At 36.9% G+C, this 23439-nt stretch overlaps 1 protein-coding gene across 2 annotated transcripts in view; it reads right to left on the bottom strand.

Moving 5' to 3' along the window:
• LOC132264115 (rap guanine nucleotide exchange factor 4) overlaps positions 1 to 23439 on the bottom strand; it is a 60020-nt gene that overhangs the window by 30590 nt on the left and 5991 nt on the right. For both annotated transcript variants that reach the window (XM_059764198.1, XM_059764197.1), the window contains exons 2-4: positions 21278 to 21387; positions 1947 to 2089; positions 1424 to 1515 (exon numbers count right to left, since the gene is read on the bottom strand). In XM_059764198.1, coding sequence (XP_059620181.1) covers positions 1424 to 1515; positions 1947 to 2089; positions 21278 to 21312 — 270 coding nt within the window. In that variant the 5' untranslated portion in view covers positions 21313 to 21387. The remainder of the gene's footprint in view (positions 1 to 1423; positions 1516 to 1946; positions 2090 to 21277; positions 21388 to 23439) is intronic.

Here is a 23439-nt window from a genome sequence, read left to right on the forward strand (position 1 = left end):
ATAAGTAAATTGTGGCATGATGATTGTGAGGAATTTACTTTTCAGTCTGGATCTGAACAAACATGTATTTCCAAAGTCTCAAAATAACATTCATTCAAAGTCCCTCTAATCAATCTACCAGAAATATACGCATTTCTTCACACAGACAGACTTTTTTGGACAATTACAAAACAAATTCATCACATTTGCATAAATTATGTGGCAAAATTTATCAGTTTTACCAAACAAATTGTTGGGGACTTGCAATTTTATCGACAGATTGACAGAATTGAGCTATTAAATAAATATTAATAGAATATAATGCACTCTTAATGAATTGTGATATTGAGTAACCATTAACAAAGAATTGTTATTTCCACAGAGACAGATTTCAAATGCAAATTCACAATATTTACTGCACATACGAAGTTATAATTCAAGTAGCTTTTTCCTATTTTACATAACTCCTTATAATTGAATCATATTTCGCGGAAAAGGAAAATTGTGGGAAAACTTTTGATTTAAATTCTGTTCCAATGTTACGCAAGGCGGATGCACGATAGCGAAATGAAGTCAGAAAGTAAGAGTCTAAAGCTCTTTGTGTTCATTGAAACGTGCATGGAATATTTAATGATACTCGCTTTGTTTCTCATCCATCCTTGCATTTTCCTCCCCAAGTGATGCCCATGAAGGGGAAACATTGGATTCCATTACCTGCACTATAGGGCAACACACAGTAGACTATTCAAATACACAATACCGAGTGACTTATGTTACATACATATGCATCATAAAAGCTCATTGAGTGCTATCAGACTTACCATGGCAAAAACAAAGTTTTAGGAAAAATGATACTAAATTTCACAGTTTAATTCTTCTGTACACGCGAGCGCACATATTAAAGTTTCCCTCTATAATTTCGCTAAATATTAAATGTACCAGCAGTGGTGGAGACGAATAAATTTTACTTAAACTATTAGTAAACCATATGCTCCCTCTCATTTTGGGAATTGTGTTTTGTGCATTATGAAAAGTTTCGCGTACAGATTCCGCATGGCATATGGAAAAGACAGAAAGTGGGAATTACAAGAGAAAAGTTCATGTTCTAGAGTCAAATTGTGCAATATTATTTGCAAATTAAATTATATCTTTCTTCTTAGAATTCTCTGTCATAAATTGAGCTCATATTATTATTATTTTTGATCAATTGCGCTGCCAACTCTGATCTTTGTGATGGAGAGAATTGAATTTAAAATTCAATTTTTGCATTCTTTCCTGCACAAAGAATTTCCATCAAATTTCTTCTCTTCACAAAACCGCAAAAAAGGTTATACGGAAGATACTATAGTAATCTGCATATTTCTGAGTTAATTAAAAGCACTCAACGAGCTATGAATACATGTAGGGATGAGTGCATGATGTGTATTAATCATTATAATCTTACCTTTCCATCAGCATCAGCTGCATGATAACGAACTTCCAGAGAACCACCAAGAACTGCATACCAAAATCGTCCTTGTTCGCCAGCTCGAAATACTGCAAAATGAAAATGTCATAAACAAATTAAATTAAAGAGCAAGCATATAAGCTCAAAGTACATATTTACAATTTCTTTCATTTCTCTCTTGTGTGGAAAGCTTTCACTATATTGCATACTTATCACGGAACAATGAGCGCAAAAAAAAAATCTGGAATTCATAATTTTTTTTTATACAAAAAATGCAATAAAACTGAGACAAATTTCACTCTATGTAATTGAATGAGAATGAAGGTATGAATCGCACCCTGAAGTAAGTGAATTATGTTTTTGGAAGGAATAAAAAGAGCAAAATCATAAGATTTACACGTGAAGGGTCGTCATGTGAGACGTCACATATGCAAATGCGAGCTGAGAGGTAAAAGAATAGAACGGCGAGAGCGCTGTAAAGTAGGAGGATTGTGTATAACTACGGGGCATAAATACTTACATGTTACACCTTTTTCAAGATCCTCGTAAAAACCACACATCGCCAGCTGCTGAAGGGCTGATCCAGGCAATCGACAGAGGGGCTCCACTCGCCTCAAGCGACATGATATGAGCTCAGCATCCCGGAGATTTCGATCACATGGCCTGAAAGGCGGAAGAGAAAAAGGATTTTGAATAAGAGTAGGTACATATATCTCGCAATAATGTTATTACAGGATTTAATTGGCTATATAAAACCTCCTTCAACATTCCATAATACGCTTCGCCGCAGGCTCTCAATTCGCCCCAAGGAATTGTACATTTATCTCTGTTTCGAGGCCCCGTGGTTTGGCACAAGGATGTCAGGAGGGGATATTTGTAAAAGTGTCAAGTTGCGAAGGTGGTAAGAAATTGGGTTAGATTATACTGAGGATATGCAGCGTCACATGTTTATTCTGTCGATCTAATGGTTGAGATAAAAGTAAATTAGACACAAACAATGTTTCGAGTGAAAATACGGCCAAATTTGTCGTCTATCAAATGTTCTGGATTCCAATTGTAAATCAAATTACGTTCAAGTGATTGTTTCTTGAAGTGAATGAGATTGTGATTTGGGGAATAATGTTGATGCACTTGAGGAGAAATTCAAGTATGTCTCATTGTGCAGAAAACAGGAACTCAAAAGATTACCAATAATAAAAGAGAAGAAAGGATTGTTTGGACATAGAAGGATGTATTTTGTAAGTAAGCTATTCATTTCAAAAAGCTCACCATGAAGGGAAATATCTTATTCTGAACAAAACCCATTGAAAGTTGAACAAAATTATACCTTACGAGAAATGTACCCAAAAGAAATTCTGAAATATGGATTTGATGAAATATTGAGAAAGAGGAATTCAGCATTGATTCGCGAATGAGGAGCTTTTGGAATACAAAATAAGGGTTTTTTGTCTTTTGGGCAAAGAGGAGGCTTTTTCCTTGGGCCATTTTATTGCACTACAAGAGCCATTAGAAGACCTTTTTGCAAACCTTGTGAAAAGTCATTATCCAACCACAATGCGTGCAAACGTGTCTTCACGCATCCACCAGAGGGTTGAGGGACAGAGTGAGGGGTGAGAGGTCTTCTTCATGAACTCCTGACAGACCATCAGCCCTCATTTTCTTGTATTCACAACGATAGTGTGTGCCTAATGGTGGTGTTTCTATAAAAATTCGTTTATCGTTTTATATAATATACATCCAAATAAGATAGCAAATCGAGGGGATAAAATGGAAAATAATACAGAAGGGTGGAAAAGCACTTTCTTACACTTCACACTCATTTAATGCCATAAAGACTTTCTTTTCCTCCTCGTCTGTCGATAACGAATGATACCAATTCACTTGTTGAATGAGGAGACAACTTCAAATTACTTTTCCTCTCGCACATAATGTCCTCTCTATCCTTCGCAATCACTTTCTTTCACCAATCATTAATCACTTAGTCGAGGTCTAGCGTTGGATCTATTAAAAACCTGATTGATTTGTTGAATATAATACGGATGCTATGTGAGTATTGTTGAACTGATGAAAGGAAAGACATTTTTTTTCAATGGCATTTGTAACAATCGAGAAAATAAAATTTCTCTCCTTCAGAAAGTCATTTTTCATGTAAGTATACCACAAATCCACCTCATGCAGCGAGGAAATCAATTGATGGGAGATCCTACTGAGGCAAAAACGAGAGAAAAGAAAGGTTTTAAAGAACGAAGGCGTCAAAAGTTTTCTTCCCACATTTTTCTATCACCCACAGAATTCCCATCAAATACCCCGGAAAGGGAAATTCAAATGAAAGATGAAAGTCACAATACAGGATTTTATTTTATCTCCGAAAAGTTATGTTTGGATGATATTTTTTTTCGCCTGAAAAGCTCCCGCTTCTCTCTCTTTCTCTGAATTGACAGCATAAATAGAATTTTCATCTCTAAAAACTATATTGTATTTTAACTTCTTTTCGTTGAGCTTGAATATATAATTTGTGTTTGTAATTTTAATGCTCCCCACAATTTTTTTCCATAGCCAAATATGCTGAAAAACCTTCTTCACTATACACTTTTACGGTCATGACGGTTGACGATGGAGAGAAATGGCTCCGGGCGGACACGAATTCAAATGAAATTTCACAAACAGAGGACATTTAATGTGAAGTCATGTCATAATGGCATAAATTATTAGAATTAAATGTGCGACAAATGTAAATGTATAGAATATATACAAGCGCACTCTTCACAATCTTCTAAGTATATGTATATTATTTTCCATTTCCAAGTGAATTAAGATGGAAGTCACGATGGAAACATAGTCCTAAAATTTTTGAAGTGAGGGGCAAAATACATCTACATGCAAAAGAATGTTCTTATTAAAATTGAACAATGAAAATCACCGCTCAGAAGTTTGCGCGAAACATGTCGAAAAGGTTAATTTATTGGGTTGCTGAGGGATGCTGGTTATATACATATAGTCAAGCATGGAAATTTGATGAATGACTGAAAGTTGTAATGCTCTCAAAATCATTGTGTAAATAGGAATTTCCTCGACAGAGAAATTTTCTTGTTACCATTGTTCCGTTGACTTACGAATTGTGAAGCTGGAAAAGCAAAGGGTGAGGATTTGAAGGATCAAAAATGGACGTACAAAAGAAATGCCCGTGCGGAGATTTCTTCTCGCTCCGCCAGACCTTTTTCAATTAATTAGGCGACTTTTCTCAGAGAAAAAGTCCCTGCCTCACATAAAGACCATACAACTCCTTCACTCGGTTCCCTATTTTATTTTTATTTTTTTCCCTTCGTCTTCCTTTGCTACAATAAACTTCACCATGTCACCTTCTTATCAGTTAAGAGGGTGGAAACGAAATGTTTAGGAGATAAATAACCACGCGAGATCCGGAGCGAAAGTGTCATGAAGATATGTGTCAATAGACGGAATGCCATCAGCTTAAGTCAACACAGCAAAAAAATACTCTTACCTATGATTTAAATAGACAATATACTAAAGAACGATTCTATAACGTCCTTTGGACATTTGTATAAATGCACGAAGATAGTAATAAAAAGAATTTCGCTTTTCCACATTATCATTAGAACAATTTGTTCCAAAAGGCGACAAATTCGTCGCAGTGTAGCTCTTGAGAAGGATTATGTGTTCCTGAGATATCTGCAGCCTACGTACTTTTACACATTGACTTACTGAAATCCTTAGTTCGCATGAGAAGTGAATGCACTAAGTATTTCGCACCATTTCATTTGTAAGTCATTGTTATGGCCGAACAAACCTCTGGAATGTCCTTCGCGCGCTCTTCTTTTTTTCTCGATCGCGACATCGCCAACTCAGCGTCTTCTATATTCAGCCACTTTTCGCCGTCCTCCCACTCAGATATTTCTGTCACTCTTCCCTCAGACTCACTGCTTAAAAATACCACCAATGTCTCTCTCAGAGAAATACTTCATCCGCCCACTTTTACACCTGTAATCACACGTTGAGCTCAATATAACATAGCAATTTTGTCACTCCTTTTTGCCCACATCCTTCAGCAGCACATTCCCGTCTTGGCATTGTCAGAAGCTTACTCCTCGTCATTTTCGCCAATCGCTTTAGATACCACTCCGCTTGGTACATAAAACACACAAGTACCGATGAGTGGGAGAGACATAAGTCTAAAAATAGAGCTGTGAGAGATGAAGGAAAAAAGTCGCATTGGGGTCGTTTGAAAATAATAATAATAACAATGATATGAATGAGGAGGGAGAAAAAGAACGGCAACAGACTGGATGATGGAGAGGAAAAGGCAGCAAGGAGGAAAATAGCGACATTACACCTAATGACAATCATTTCACCCAAGAAAGGTTTATTTCTCCTCTCTGTGATTTATATCCACCAATATCCATCCCTGCGGAGGTCTCCACACGCCTCACAGGTCACCCACCTCGTCGACATCTCAGGACGCCGGGACTGGTGTGGTTTCCCTCCTCGGGTACGAAAGTTTTAGCACACTTTGTACCCGATATCGTTGTTCTCTAATGTTTATTTATCAAAATCTATATGGCGCTCTGGGAAATGCCACGTCTCCGCCATGGAGTATATTAGATTGAAAATCCTATTTACGACAAAGTTGCGTGTTGAAGTAAATTTCCCTTCATTATTCTCCGCCCAGGATCTCTGCTTGCCTCCCACAAGTGAAGATAAACACAAGACTCTCGCCATTTCACCCCATCAGTCCAACTCGATGGGCTGCAGGAAGAATTATTGGAGAAAGAAACCTCCCGAAAATGTTGATTGAGATGCCAAAAGTGATTATCATGAGTTACCAATCTGCCCAGGTAAAATGTTCATATCAGTACATTATATGTCTATAGCAAATGCCAAGTAATGTCCATCTTTTGTGGTTTATTATAATGTTATTTGAGATAGAAACACAAGTAATTCCAGAAAACACGTTAACAGTGCGCCTAATCTGATTTTCGGGAAATATTAACAGAACACGGTAGATTAGTTTTCCTCCTTATTGTATTACCTTCTGTTCTCTCATGCCAACAAAGAGCATATTTTGTAGAGTCCTTCACTGCATGCACATGCCATCAGATGATAAAATCAGAATTATTTTGAAATGTGCGCAATTTTCAAATCTTAGCACAAAATTTTTATCTCCATATAAGAAAAATCACTGATATCAAAATGATCAGTTGGAAATTTGAATATCAATGAATATCAATTCTTTTGTTGCCACACGCTACAGTTAACTTCCTCCCTGGCTCCGTTGAGAACACGAACAACCCATGATAAAATTTTCATGAAAGCTTCTCTCGTCTTTACAACTTCCCTCGCATTCACGCCAAATGTTCACTCAATATTCAACACATTGGTTGTTCCTTTATCAGCCCCAATGCATTTTCCCACAAATATGACACTCTCATTGAAAAGCTTCTGCCATAGATTCCCCCAAGATTGTACATACACAAGAAGCCACATTGGGGCGAATATTATGGGATACAACTGAGGCAGTGTGTGGAAGAGTTGTGCTGGAAAAAGTGACGAAAATGCAACAGTTGTTCAATATGTTCTGCTGGAGAGACACACTGGCAGCGCGCAGATTAGAGCTTTTAAACCAATGAAGTGGCACATTCTTGCGAAATGGCACATATTTCCGCCAATTTCCTACCCAGACGGAAATTTATTTCAACTTGATAAATTACGTCAACCATTTTCCACCCTCACCTTGTCCGCATAGAGAGAGAGAGAGAGAAAAAGAGAGTGAAATATTTTTGGAAAAAGAAATTGTATTATTCAACGGGGTTTTTCCCGTCTAACATCCACAATTCTCAATCTCGAAAAAATATTTATGTGCCTTTATTGCATATCTCAATGAAATTTTATTTGTGACAATGGCAGAGGCGCAAAAAATGGTGAGGAAAGTTATGTGATGAAAAATTTCATGCTCCATAAATTTATGTTCTGTGACAAATACACATCTCGTGCGCAATGTGAAAAACATAAAGGACAAGCACAATAAATTATTAATATCCTCTACATATATATGGGGAAAAACATACTGGAAGACTCGGGAGAAGTCTATAGGAATCATATTGGGTGCGTCTGCATAAGTAATATCTATCTTTTATGTATTATGCCATAATTTATTCATATTGTGACTGAACTTGTCACTTTGCTGAGAATCCTAAGGGTCGAGTTGAAAGCAATATTGTGTAACAATAAATTGTTCCTTCTAATTTGTCAATAAAACTCAGTTACAACCGCAACAAATTTTTCAATTTCTTCAGCATAAATTTATTCTATATTTATAATACCACCACGGGCAAATATATCTCTCTATCTATGTTGCAAAGGCCCTAAACACTTTTTTCCGCAAATGAGTAATTCATGCCCACAACGTTTTTTGGTAAGGCAATCTCCTGAATATACAAGTTACCCCGCAAACTTGCAATATTCCTTCGGCAAGAATGATTAAATTAGAGGAGTATTCCGTAATAAACAGAGAATTTGTTAAAATTTTGTATTTTTATATCCCACATAAGTGTCTAATTCAGTGAAAATAGGAACATTATGTTCAGGTATAAAGTTCCTTATCTCCTCACTCTTCGCATTTGCGAAAGCAAAGCAAGAAATTTTTAGGGAGAAAAACCATAAAATCTGCGCTACACACTCTCGAGATACATATATCTTATATTCACGTAACCAGAGAGGCTTTTGCCAAGAAATATGTCTGCTTAGATGGTACACACATGGTGCCTTTCAGAGTGAAACACTGCATGTATGCTGAAGACTGTGAATGATTTTCTCCCCCAGAAGTATCTATTGATCTCGCTTCATCTCTTACTTGAATTTCTTTAGCTTTATAAAAGAAGGAAGGAATTTGCTGACGAATTTGTAAAATTGAAAGACGAATTGAGCACTTTTCATACAAATTGCGAAAAATGAAAGTCGCGAATGATCCAATATAAGGAAAAAGGGAATATATATTGTTGAAAACTCGCCGGGGAGAGGCTCAAGGGAATTCCGTAGTGAAACGAGCGAACAATTTGTTTGTCTGGCTTATTGAAGAACAATTTTTCCCATGTTGACGGAAGAATACCAACAATCCCCGGAGATATTTTATTAGATAAATCGTAAACAATCAGCCAACTGATAAAGCTCGATGATATGTAAATTCATTTATGCAGATGAGATTTCATCACTTCGATGGAGTGATTATGTGATAATGGAGCATTACGATGTTATGTCCTCTAATGGAACCGCATTAACTCGTGAATTGTTGCATTAAATTCAACTTCTCAGCATTCCGAGAACTCTACCGTGAATTGAGAGCTAAATTATCCGTTTACCCAGCATTGCATACTATTTCTATGATTTATGAATGACGGAAAATATTTATGCATTGCACAGAAATTAAATTCTTTCAAATGAATGAACATACAATATTTTTGCGAATATTTCTTTTACACTTTTATTGTATATTTGCCCATTTTAATTTGGCATAATGCTTTTAAAATGAATTGAAATGAAAGGTAGCTTATTTTAATTATACACGTTTCATATTTTGAGTGTCAATATTTGCATTAATAAATTTTAAATCCCATGTGGTAATGGGAAAATCCAGATTTTGCACAGTATTTCAATATTTTTCCCATTTTTGGTCCTATTTTAATTAGATTAGAGAATATGGTTTCATATTGCAATGTGCAATTCTATTTATCGTGGAACATAATAACATTATAACACTCACATTACAATTTTAAATTAATCAGCTTACACACATTTGCTGTTGCTGTGGTGTCAAATTAATACATTTTGCGTTCGAAATGGGTGATTTTTTTCGGAATACACTAAACTCAACATGCCAAAAGTGAATGTCAGAAAATCCCTGGGCAGAAAAATCCAATTCTTTCTATGGCCAGACGAGTGAGTCGCACTGATAATGATTTCGACATGAAATCGATTGAACTTTCCCGCAGTACATTAAATGTTCTTTATGTTGATAGAGGCGGTTTTCATGCTTGGAATATTAACTGTCACTCATTGACATACTATTTGTGACGTCTCAGAATTGATATGCGGTCTTCCACTTGAGTGTCCAGAGACCACTGACTGACCAGAATATCCTCCCATTCTCTTCACCATTTAAGTGAAGGTTCAGGCCGAGACTATTTCTGTTGCAGTATTTTATATTTAGCTTCTAAATGAGACACTTTCAAGACACAAAATGTATGCAAAGCTTGCGGGAAGAGTATCTCTTTTTGTGTCAAAAGCATTTAACACGAAGGATATTTGCATTGCACATAGTTATTCTGAAGAACAGGTGAAGGTTGAAAATGCATTTCAAGTACTCACATGAACTCACATGTACCATATGAACGTCATGTTACAAGATTGAATATGAAACTCTCTTGTGGTGAAGTTCTTATAGTGGGAAAAAGAACCTTCACGATGCGAGCGAAATCTCCCCTCGTTCTGGAGTGGCAAACAGGGTGGAGATTCACTTGTTGCCTCTAATCCAGTGGGCGGAATCTTCGTCTCACTTGATACGTAATAAAATATACACCGTGAAATCACTACAAATGATCGGCTTATTTTCCAAAGAATTGCGTATCATATTCTCAACTGATACTATCATTTAATTCATAGTGAAAGGCTTTCTGAAAGCCAACTCGATACGGAATAAAGTCGATTGCAACCTGATACACTCCATATTATGTCCATCATATGATATATTTTCTAGTGTGCAAAATGTTTTCTTACTTGGTCTATTTCAATGCTCTAATTATAGCCAATGACCACTCTGAATCCCTGTGAAAGTTGATTGTGCTGAGCATCGCCTCTTGACGAAGCAGAGCAATAAATTATAAATGCCGATAAGTAAAATCATTTAGATTTGCATAATTTCGCTGAAGAAGGAGTAATTTATATTGCATATTCTGGTCATGCTCCTTCCTCATTAACTGAGAGATTTACTCTGAATTACTTATTAAAGTTTTCGGAGATGGTATCAAAATTGACAGCATATACATAAAATAATCCTCTTGCTCAATATCTCTTTCTCATGAAATTTGCATTCTCAACATGCCCCCTGTGACCTTTTCCTCGCAAGCGGGGAGAAGAGAGGGACATTGTGCTTCCGAAATTTCCGCCGCGTCTACATAACATGCAAAGTGAGCAATGACCTATTGGAACATTAAAACGAAATTATTATTTTAATGACCCATCAACCGGCAGATTTCCGTGTGAGTCCTATCTAAATATTTCCGGAAAGTACAGCACGTAAAATTCAATTACATGATTTATAGTCCATAGACACGTGTTAGAAATAAATACAGAACTTGCACGAAAGGCAGATCGACGTTGAAGGAAGACGGTTTAATTGTATGTTTAACAAATTTGTAGCACATGATAAGAGTCTATGCCATTTTATCTCCACCAAATTTGGGTCACTCTTGTGGAAGTTGTAGCGTTTCATATCTTTGGGTTTCTCCATCATTTTATGTCAATCGATGAAATATATAAAGACAGTCCCTGAAGAGGTAAATAAGATGTTTTTAGTGCCACAAACACTAATATCTTGCATGGAATATTATCAAATAAATTAAATGCAATATTCAAAAGGATTTTTATCAAAGTGACTGCAGATTTGATCTAAATACAGATAAGAAAATTATTTCAGCATCTCTGAGTTCCTTAAAGTATTCATAACTTCAATCAACTGATAATACGAGATTTAAGCAGAAAAAGGATATGCTAATAAATTCTCTCTTAGAGGAAAATTATGAGTTCCCATGTTTTCATAATCTATCTTTCATTCTCTGCACTTTGTTCGAGGTGTGTGTGCTTCCAAAAGCTCCATTTCTTTCAACTTAATGACCTGTTCAGGAAGAACAATGGCAAATTGTTTTCCTCCTTTGAACTCAACTGGTGCATTTTGATGTGAATAATGGAAAAATTCTGTTCGGGAAAAGTGTTTTCTTTATGAACACTCTGTATATAAAGTCTATGTGAATATAAATTCAACTTTCTCATATTTTCACCATGATATATGTAGATATACTGATTCAATTAACTTCTCAGTCAATGTTAAATGTATCGTAAAAACATCCTGAGAGAGCTGGAAAAGTTTTATTGTCGAAAAAAGCACCTGTATTATTTGTCTTGCAAGATAATGATGTGTAAATACGAACTTTTTGGCTGAGCTATGTAATATCATATGTATTTATATGATGTATGTATCTGGTAACATTGGAAAGGATGTTGGCTCTTTAAGTCATTCTTTCACATCTCTTTTCCATGTCTCTTGTGAAGAATATTTAGACTGTGTATTCACACTGTGTTGTTTCAGCTATTCTCGGCAACGTTCAATGCACACAGCATAGAATTCACTAGAGAATTGTGAATAGAGTGCATCTGGCACCATTGGTACGAATTTCCATAAAATAATGAAAAATTCAATTGCAATTGTCATGCAATTTTATGACTAGTTTCGTTTACGTGTCCGAAAAAGTCCTCCAGGAAGAGAGCATATGAATTGTGTTTGGAAGGAAAACACGGGAGAGAACGTACAGTGAGTAACGATATAGTAGAAACGCGAAGTTGAAGCACAGAGAGAGAGATAGTGAATCAATAAATGGTGTATACACCTCTCTTCCTTCACGCCCATCATTTGTATTCATTAATTAATAACCATTCTACTACATGCAATGTGTGTATTTGTGGGTGGCAAGCTAGGAAAATTATATGTGAATTTCCATGTTGATTTCAAATGAATTATCACGAAAATGAGCAACACAAATAATTACAATGTGTGAATGAGAGGAAACTCCAGTAGCGCGACAGAAATTGAATTAGGCATAATAATTGTCATCATTTGCATGTGTTAACCTCTTAAACTCTCAAAACTACTCGCACAATTCAATATACAATATATGCACATACATACATCCCATTTTCACATTTTCATCCAATTTTCCATAGCAAGAGGAAATTGTAATTTCCCTCACAGTTCTCCGCACTCGAAATATCGAACTATGCTGAATTTTCATGCCATTCCCCATTATGATGACTTTCATTAGACACATTTCTCTGTCTCCTCTACAATTTATCAGTCCTTCACAGCGTGTCTCTTCACATAGAATAATTATAATTTGAGACAAATTATTTCTTACTACACTAAATTAGTACAATTTTGCCGGATTTTAATTAAATTATGACAAATTTCGATGCGAAAGGATGGAAAATTCCAATCTCAAATAAGGATTGATATGCTCAGTGAATCATTGGAAATGGACTTCCAATTGGCCCAAGATGACGGAGAACAATGTAGAGACGAACAGAAGTTGTATAATATATAATTGAATTGTCTGCCTTAATTGCTTTAGGACGTTCAGTTATGGAGGTCAATTTGGAGCTATAAACGACTCTGTATTGTAAATATAAATAGTGCTACAATACAATCAAGACACTGAATGTATAATATAATTCGAAATTCCTGTATTGTGTATCCTTCTGTAATTGCGAAGAAACAGAGGCGTAGTGTTGCTGAAGTGTTTCCGACATCAAATTTGGAGAAGCAATACTCCAATTAGGTTGTATTTTAATAAATTCTGAGCACATGGAATTTCCTAATTATAATTTTAAAGGTATTTGTGAAATAAATTCAGAGTACATGGGTGGTGCCACGGGATATCTGTTGTAAAGAGTAATGGCTGAAGCCTCAAGTGTTTGGCATCTATATAAAGTGCTACGAGAGCAGAGCGGAGGAAGAATACTTTTAAAATTAATTTCCTATCAATTATTTCCTCCAGTTTCTCCCAATCACTTCCCCCGATCGCCTTTTTCCATTTTCTTCCCCCAACTCAAAGAGCCAGCAAAGCAAACAAATCAACCTCCAATCGAATTCAGTGACCCAGAGTTAGTCCTCTGTTAAGTGCAGGTACTCGACGTGAGACTTTTAGTTTTAGAAGAGAACTCACACCACCTCCAATCCCGCCATCATCGCCCTGTGAGTGAGGAAAAAACGTTTGAGTTGGGGGTGATAAGAGTCCACAAGTGACGGGTTTGGGGGATGAATTTATTGAAGTTCTAGAGAACTAGAGGAACACACATTGGTGAGACTTGTGCATATTACATACGGAAAGGTATAAAGTAAGGAGTAGGGTTAAATGTCACAAGAAATTGGAGAATTTCGTCAAGCCACAAAATGGTAAAGAAGAGGAAGTAAACTAAATAGAATTTATGACTTTAATATATTTGCAAATGTGTCACCATCAAATGTGTTCTGAACCTGAAATTCTCCAATGTTTGTGCGTGGAATGGGAAGTTAGAGAAAAGAAGTCAACCGAGGCTGACAATATTGGGGAAAACTATAAAATGGAATTGATATCAGTCGATCAAATGAATGTGCCATCAATTTTGGTATGTCGAATTGAATTTACACATCATGAAATTCAATGTGATCTGCATATGTCTTATCAACAGAGAGCATTTCTCTCACTACTCTGACAAGAAGGACATGAGAAATTGTTATTTAGACGAGATGCAGCAACCGATAGACATTAAATCACCTTGAACTGGAGAGTATTCCAGCATTTCTACCTCAAGCCAGTGATCAATTATATATTCAAAATGAAAATATCCTTTACAAAAAGCCACAATCCGCAGCAAAAATGATTTGCACACCATGATGTGCTTCTTGAGAGATTGGCGGAGTAGAGAAGGTGAAATAAGAAGTCATTGAATGGAGAAAAGTTGTGCATCACATTCATCTTGCAGTCAAAATTATACATATGTACATATAACTGTGTGTGAGCAAAAGTTTCATTTCGACTCAGTCACGTATGCCACTAGCAACTTCTGTGTACTTCAATCTTCAAGCATTTGGCGTCTCAAGGTATATTTTTCTCGCCTTTAAGCACCCCACAAGTAAAGTGTGCACCAACTTTTTTCCCTCAACTCACCGCACCGCCTGTGAAATTATTGAGTAAGGAGAGCTGCGGGCAAGAATAAATGGTGGATGTGATGACTTCTCATGAAATGACACTTTCCCAATGCATTTGAGTAAGAACTTTCACGGTAAAGTAACTTTAGATTGAGTGTGAGTTCATTTTTGACCGTGCAATGATCCTTAAAACACACACACACACACACACATTATATAGAGAAGCGCGTCCAAACCGATGGTGATGCTCAATAAATTTCCACAAGTCACCGTGTATGTACGTCTTAAATGTCTGCACAACATACGAGTAGGTACGCCACATAGAATGTAGAGTATTAAACTCTAACCTTTCGAGGAGAAGTGAGATTCAATCTCAGATAAAAAGAAATCCTGACGGCTTACAAGTGAATGATGGAGTAAGGAAAAACATCATGTATTGATTTCAGGATAATAATTGAATTCAGTTCTCTGGAGTCAGTCAAAGTGATATTCTAGGGCCTTTGATATCTGAGATATCTCCCAAAACAACCCACTAAACTACATACAAATGCTTTATATTGAGCATTTTCCAGGAACACGTTTCCAGATACGTACATATAAGCAATTATGTTACAGCTTTATTGATACTTGAATCTCAACTGATATACACATGATTGCGAATATCGTTCTTTTATTGCACAACAATAATTTCACATATCATAAATGGTTTGAAAAATATGGAATTGTTCTCCATTTCGTAAATATGTGATAAGTTTGTTTGATTTAAAGCCACAAGTTGGCTTTAAAATTAATGACGTGGAAAATCTGTAATTTCATGATTTATGTAGCATGATTAACGAAGCCATGAAGAACAGATGAAGATCGCTTTTATTTTTCAACAGCACACATAATTAAAGTCAGTGAAATGTCAGAAAATAATTTGTAAATTGATAAATTATACTCAAATCCCATAGAAAATTCCTTTTCTCTTATTTTGCTCTTAAATGGTGAATAACTCCATATAATATATATAGTTGGTATACATATATTTGAAGGAATTTTCTCTTTACCAATCTTTCATCAAATATCCACTTTTGCAGCGACAGTACAACATGGCTTTGTTCATAGTCTGGGAGCAACAATTTTCTGAAACAGAAAATTCAAGTTTACATAATTGTTGATGCGGAGGAAAATTCTTTTTTATCATCCCATCTTTATGCATACATAAAGACTTGTTGAAGACGAACTTTTCCATTATAAGCTTAAATTTTACTTCTCAAGCGATGAGTTTTGCTTTTTTTATGCCATTAGCAGAACAATAAAACTACTTAAATATTTTTACAAAGATATTTCTCACTGTTGAAAACACTTATTGCATTGTTGAGAAGCATCGCATCAATTTATTATTCAAAGAGGTGTTAAGAAAATATAGATGAGTTTTAATTTCCAACTGAATTGTGTTGGAGGAAAACTGAGACGTTTGGTAATCAATAAGGTGCAAACTTTTATTCGGAAATTCCCCTTCCCGAAGCCACCTCAATTCGTCTTTTCACCCCAAGTACGGCTATATGTAAGCATCCAGAGAAGTCTGAGAAAGAGAAATCCCACGTGTGTTTTGTCCTTTGTGGTGACATTAGCACAGGATGCTGCCTTTCCCCAAGTCCCAACCCCAAGAGACTCTTCTCTCCACTCAATATGGTCAGAGAGAACGATAGCATTAGTCTTGGATATCCTTCGGATAGACTCCATTGAACCCATTAGAAACATATAGAGCCGCACTGAATGGCATGGCCAAGAGATTTGGTACAATTCTAACGCCATTCATGCAGATACGTGATGTATTAGTGGTAGAGTTGATGTGCCAAGGAAGAAAATTGGATGTTTCGAAGAAACTATGATATGAAATCAAAGCCACAACTATTAATTTATTTGCACTTTTATGCCTTTTTTCTCCTGAAAGCCGTGCAAGTGACAATTTGACATGATGTCAAGTCAATATTAGCAATTTCCTCCTCGCTTTTCAATTCTCTTCCACTGGAATGACATAGGAAAATTCTGTGTTATTCATATAGATATTGTGGCATCGGATTAAAATGATCAAGCAGAGGCAAAATCATGTTATCCCAATCTTATCTATAAATTAATCTCAAAGCCCGTGTAATTTCTAATTATGAAGATTATGGTGTGGATAAGTTTTGCAATTCATATACTCAATATTTCATGCGTGTTTGTGCGAAACATTGAGTGAGTGGGTGGATTATTGCGTCAACATCGCTCATGACTGTGGCATTCAGTGTTCTCCGTGTAACAATTTCATGCCTTTGATCATGCACTACTTCACTAAAACACAGGTGAATAAATGAGAAGCCCTCCATACGGTCTGCGGTTGGGGTTGAGCTTTTGTCTATATGTGGCGAAATGGGTGGTTTTATTAATACGTGGCTTGTGTATATACATATTGTACTTAACTTTAATACTGACTTTCCATATTCTATTTACATCCCAGCAAATATATCCTTGTCTCGTGCCATTCTTCTCTGCAGGCACGGTATCCTGTGGATGAGTCAATGCCGTACCCCCACTTTATGCTATGTGCACGTAGACAAGGGGGGCGAAGTGATCTGGTAAAACATCGCCCGAAAATTATACCATCCAACTAAATTATGCACACACACACCGGAGAGATAGGTGAATCCCTGAGAAAGTCAATGGAATAAAGCCAAGCTGGAGCCGCAGAATCATTAAATCGTCCTCCGTTCGTGGAAAAGTGTTTCTTCAACGCAAGAGCTTTTCGCATACCAGCTTCTCCATATGTTTAAATAATAAATGCCACTTTAATGCTATCCTCGTCTCGTCTCCTCCTGCCAAGATAAAATCCAACATGGAACACATAATTTATTGCCCAACAAATAAATATTTTTATGTCTCCTAGAAGCTCGTGTTGCTGTTGGCTCCCAAACCATTCTCTTTATTAAAAGATTGATTAAAATCGATTCTTGGACTGTACACATGAGATTTATGGAAGACACTTTATTATTATCTAAAATAAACAGTTTGCAAATTGTCTCTTAAGCTACTGACAGACTGCGAATGGGCAGTTCTCTGAACAGTTTCTTTTTCCCAAGCACGATTACCCATCAGCAAACTCCAGTGAGCTTGAAATATCCCCCTTTTTGCCCTTATAATGAAATAAACTGACATGTCAAAGTCTTCAGATAATCCCATTAAATTTATGGTGATGAATGGGGAAGATGGGAAATGAAAGGTTCTTGTCCGAGATCAACAATCTTAGCTTTTCTCCTCAGTTTTCACTTGGATTTTCCTCCCCTCGCTTTGTGGCCTTTCTTTCGTCAATGGCCAAAGACAGTGGAGATTGTCTGATGAGACACGAAGCACGGGTGAAGAAGTTTCTTCTTTGGTCGAGAGCATAATTTGTCGTGTGACAAAAATACTCTCGAGAGGATAATAAATTTCCTTCCCCCCCCCCCACCGCCAAGGAGCCATGTATTCATTTCACGAACCACGACGCCGAGACGTGAAAGGAGAGCGCCACCCCCGCCCGCCCTGGGTAATGTGAATCCAAGAATGGCTCATGGTGAGAAGATGGCATCCCAGACAGCCGGCAGGGAGTAAATATTTGCCCGCCACCTGGCATTATGGCAATGTATTGGGGTGGTTTGAAACACTAGAAATTTCATCATGTGAAAGTATTTCTCTTCACACCCAAACCGTACACACAATTACCCCTTCGTCGGGCTGATGGGTGAATCGAATCAAATTAATGCCTAATTGCCACTCACAAAAGCACAAATCGGTGACGATGCCGTCAACAGCCAGAGCGATTCCCATAAAGCGGCCCTCGTGTGCGAAAGTGGGAGCCACTCGTCGGCAGGTGGTATAGAAATTAAAGGTGAAAATACATCCCGCGGCTGAATTTCGCTAAATACTGTGGGCGGCCCATTAATTCCAAGCCACCCCCAGTCGCTCCCAGAGAACTTCCATGGGGATGGAGCGCATCCCATAAAAATTACAATCAGAAACACTCCACCTGATGGTGGATTTATTGATTCTCAGGGAGAAACGAGCTCTCAATAGAGTATCAATATCCACAGTCACCAATTGTGGAGTGATTTTTCCACCCAACGGAAAACGTGTCACCCCCACTCAAGAATGGGCTGAGCGTGATGAAAATTCAACATTATTTCCTCTTTGGTCTTTTCACATGTCACTCGACTCCACTAAATTCGTACTACTTGCGATATCTGTTTTCTTTTACGCTCCGAATGCTTCTCTATACGAATGAGCTTTTGACTCTCTGCTTCTCAAATTCCACTTGTTTTTCCTTCTAAAACTGTATTGGGGAAGAAAAAACATAATATATGTACATTATGTCCTCCGTAAATACAGCAGCAAGAACACTGAGAAAAATGCCAGTGAAATTAAAACTTCTCTAAGGAAGAAGTAAATAAATTTCTTTTGACTCTCACGAAGCAAAGAATATTTGGACAAACATTTATTCAATCAACTTTGTGGAATTACTTCAAATTTATCAGATTTTACAAATTCAAAAACTCAATTATTTCTATCAGTAGAGAAATGTGTGTAAGGAAAAGCGATCCTTTGAACTGACGGAGATGTCACCATCTGACATCTTCTGCTATACATACATGTGTATGTGCTCAAGTATAGATAAAATGAATTGCTTTAAAATGGCAAGAACTTTTTCTGATGTATCATTTTTCATTTGAGACGAAACCTTATATCTCACACTTTCTGAGGCACAAGATAAGCCAAAATGGGAATGAATTGGATTTTTTTGCTCCGGTTTCAACCCCATTTCGTTTTCACTTTCTCCTCGTCACTGCGAAGGAGGATAGGAAAGAAGCTTGAAATGGTGCAAAGACAGCAGGTGATCATAAATATGCAGTATATAAAAATTCTGCTCGCATTATATGGGTATGCATGAAATCATAGACAGAAGGCGGAGACACAAAACATTGTCTTATGCTGAGCTCTTCCGTGCCACCAAGAGGATGAATTCCTAAACGGCCCTTCGTCGCCGGAGTCACGTCATCCACTTTACACGCCAGGAGCACGCATTGAGTGAATGAGAAGCACGTACGGCGGTAATGTAGAATCTCGTCGTTTTCCTGCTCATCCATTGAGAATAGCGTTGATGCGAAGGGAAATCCCATCAGGCACTCTTTGCCGCCTTTCTCCCAATGCGCCACACTAAATTTGTATCAGAGGTACAAAATATCAATTCAAGTTCCATTCGCTTATCATACACGACAGGGGTAAATCGAGATGATAATGGTGGCAAAGGTTATTTAACTGTTTAAGCTTATGCCGAAATGCTGAGCGGAATAGAAACTATATCTTAATGCTTGCTCCCCACTTTCAGAGCAATCACATAAAATTTTACTGCTCCGTTCGATATTATGTGATTTTCAATTGAGATAGAATTGAATGCTCGAGTCCGTATAAAAGGTCCTGTGCAAAGTTCACTGTTGTGCATTACGGAGCCAATTGGTTTTTAAAGAAAAGCACTCACAGCACACAGTATTGCTTCTAGCTTTTCGAGAATATCGCAGTGAAATTTGTAACTTTTAGTTGATTCATGGAGCAGTTCGGCGCTTCTGCCTAAACTTTTCCTCTAATGGCTATTAAAACAAACTTTCAGATAAGAAGAGTATAACGCTGTGCTGCTGAAGGAAAAAGGTTCTCGAATATCCTCCAGAGTTTTCAGTCGAACTATTATATACCAAAAGTTGTGGTCATAAATACAGACCTTTAGGTTAGAAAGGCAATAAAATTTTCACCTAAATGTGAATGAGCAATACTGCTAAAAGGGATTCATTTGAATCAGAAAATATGAGAAGATTTCCAATGAACGAGACGTGTTGAGAATCACTGCGATAATACATTTTAATCTTCTTTCTGTGTCTACAATTGCATTACTAAGCTTTATGTATTTGCTTTTGTGCATTTTATGTAAATGTTTTGACTCAAACACATTATTTGACACAACAAAAGTTACAATTCTAATAATGATTTATCATGCAATGTATGATAATATATTCCACAATGTTTGAAATATGAGTGAATATATTCTGGAAAGTCCAGGACTTGAATTTGAAACAAATCAATTTGCCATATGTATATGTTTGTTTGTCTGTCTAGGATTTCCTGCCATTGCAAGTATAATATATATGCTCTTTCACAGCATTCCTGAGAAAGCTTTTCAACCTCTCGAATGGCATTTCAAGTGATTTGGGGTAAATCGACTTGGACTGGGTTGTCTGCGCCCTTCTTTCTAGTTTTCCCCTTAGTAAGCTTCTCCAAAAAGGGGGACTTGAGAGAAAATTAAACGAGAATTTATCTCCACCCACCGGATCTCACCCAATTCGCCTCATTCAATGTACATCACATTCATATACAAAAGGAGCTTATCCATATCAATGGCAGCGCCGAGGAACATCATCTGCCTCAAGACTCCACCCACTTCCGTGTCTGCCACTCAATTGTGGGACGGGACACTTCTTGCAATTGCAATTCCCACTGATTTCATTCTGACACACACGATTCGCGGCAAAATACACTTATACCCCCAAATTCACTGCACTCTTCACAGAGTGCACAAAATGAGTTTTATCACCAAGTATAGAATGTCTGCATCTGGAAGCGGGAGAATTCAATTCATTTGGTGGAAGCCACAAGTTACGCTGCACAGAGAACGTCATGCGAAAAGTTCCAGCAAAACTCTACATAAAACCGATCTATCGGAATGTCTCGAACAATTTCACCCCACAACAAATCTTCGATCCATAACAAATTGTTATATTACATATTATCTTATATATTACACATGTATTGACTTGTACGTGAAGAAAATATCTTACCTTTTGTCTATCGCCGTAATCCACTCAGTTGCCATTGCAGAAGAGTTTCCCTTGTGAATACTGCAAAGTCTGCAGAGCCACTCTCTCTCTCTCTCCCGGCAGGATTTTCACTGTGAGACAATAAGGAGAGAGAAATATACAGTTATTAAAATAAAAACTCATCAATAGTTGATTAAAGTTTAATGAAAAGTCATTAGAAATGTCACGTGAGCTTAATTGGAATCGCAGTTTCACAAAAGTGTGTTGTTTATGCAATAATGCTACTTGGCTAAAGAATTATAAGTGATTTTCCTGGTAATTTTCCTCCTTTTCTTTTCTATTCAGAGAAACTCCTTCATGATGTGAACTTCTGTTTCTCCTAGCGACAAATCAGTCATAAATCCATACATATTTTTGCCACTAATGATCTCCCACGAAAAATATAATTTCTATGATGTACATTTGTGAACTCGGAAATATATTGGAATTCCACTGAATTGAGTGTTGGAAAATAGAGGTGATCGGAGAGTACGAGGGTGATTCAATGCCTATTTTAGCATCCTCTTCTGGCGTCACAGAAACATCAAGTGGGTGGAAAGGAATTCGTCTCGAAGTTGTCGATGTAGAGATGCTGAAGAGGCACTCAGATGGAATTACAAGGAGGCAAATGACGTGGGAGATTGCAATTATGCCCAGTAAGACCCGCCCCGTTACAACTGTTTACATCCCTCTCAATTTTAATAATCGGCTGAAAAACGAGAGGTACAAAACCCAAACAATTTAATAGGTATTCCCGTTTGATGACAAGAGATTTCAGTCTAAAAATATCCCCTGAATACGATTTGCTCATTTTGATAAAATGTGACCATCCCCATCGTCAACAGCCGAGGGTTCCCCAGTAAAATCTCAATGAGACTCTTTATGGCTCATAGGACTCCAAAGTCGTAATGTGACACGCAAATTTTCAAATTTACAAAGAAAGAAGAAATGCGGAAAAACTCCTGATTGTTTTAACTCTCTTCATGTCGCACAACAACACGGAGCAAGTATAGGTTTACTACTGTCTTTTATAAAGTTGTAAAAACCACAATTTTAAGCATCCTGCAAATCTCTTATGCTCACATTTGCTTTTTAGTATGACATCGCATAAAAAGCACGAATGATCTGTCGAAAAAAAACTCCACAAATTACTGTATATTTTCAATTTCGCGTTTATTGCAGCTAAATTAAATGTTGTGCATTTTCCGTAGTCACGACAATTTCCAGTTTATGTGCAGAGGAGAGAAAAAAAGACTGATGATACTCAACTCTCGGTCAGTTTGTTTTTCGCTCCCTCTAAATTAATTTATTCCAAATTGAGGGGCAATTGATAAAAATAATCAAATGAGGTTTCATTCGCTCATCCTATCTCTGCACATACATAATGTATTCGCGTTTGGCATATATTCGTGATATGTACAAATATTGGAAGTTTTAAACACTTCAACAAGGGCTTGTAACAAAATTACGAGAACCCTTCGTAAAGAATTCATGCTCCTTCTATCACACCAAGAGTCTAAACTTCAATTTACTTTGGTGTACCCGAAATAGCAAACTTCAAAATATATAAAACATATGTAAGAATGTATATAGTATGAATAAGCAATGGGCACGTTAATACATTTATTGAAATATTTAGACTCTGCAGGCAATCAAAATCAGATAGACAATCTTTCAAGACAACGAAAGCCTGGCGGGAACTTCCTGACTGATTGTTGTGTACAAGTTTCATGCTAAATTTTCTTCCATCAATTTAAAGTTTGAGGTTTCGGGGGGTCTTCATTTGTCTGACTAAGGAATTTTTGCGCATGTACTGGTGCTTCTGTGCTTATATTGGGGAAAATAAAGGCTCATTGTTATCCACTGGGGCTTTTGTAGTCAGGTGGTTTCTTTAATGGCACTCACCATCCCGACCGAATATCTAATTTTCAGACGCAAAATCCATACAATGGTCAGTGATTAATTATTTTCCCATGTTGTGTAAGTGTTTTTGGAAATATTCTCTGTGTGTATTATTTCGGTCTTCCGATTAAATGTGTAACCATCAGCCAACAATGGGAAGTTTGTGACTAAAAGGAATGCCATACTAAATTTATGAAGTGGAAGACCATTTTCAGTGATCATAATCCTTCTGGAAACACTAT

The sequence above is a fragment of the Phlebotomus argentipes genome, unplaced genomic scaffold, assembly GCF_947086385.1.
Source record: "Phlebotomus argentipes unplaced genomic scaffold, Phlebotomus argentipes genome assembly contig_32, whole genome shotgun sequence".
In the NCBI taxonomy this organism is placed as follows: Eukaryota; Metazoa; Arthropoda; class Insecta; order Diptera; family Psychodidae; genus Phlebotomus; species Phlebotomus argentipes.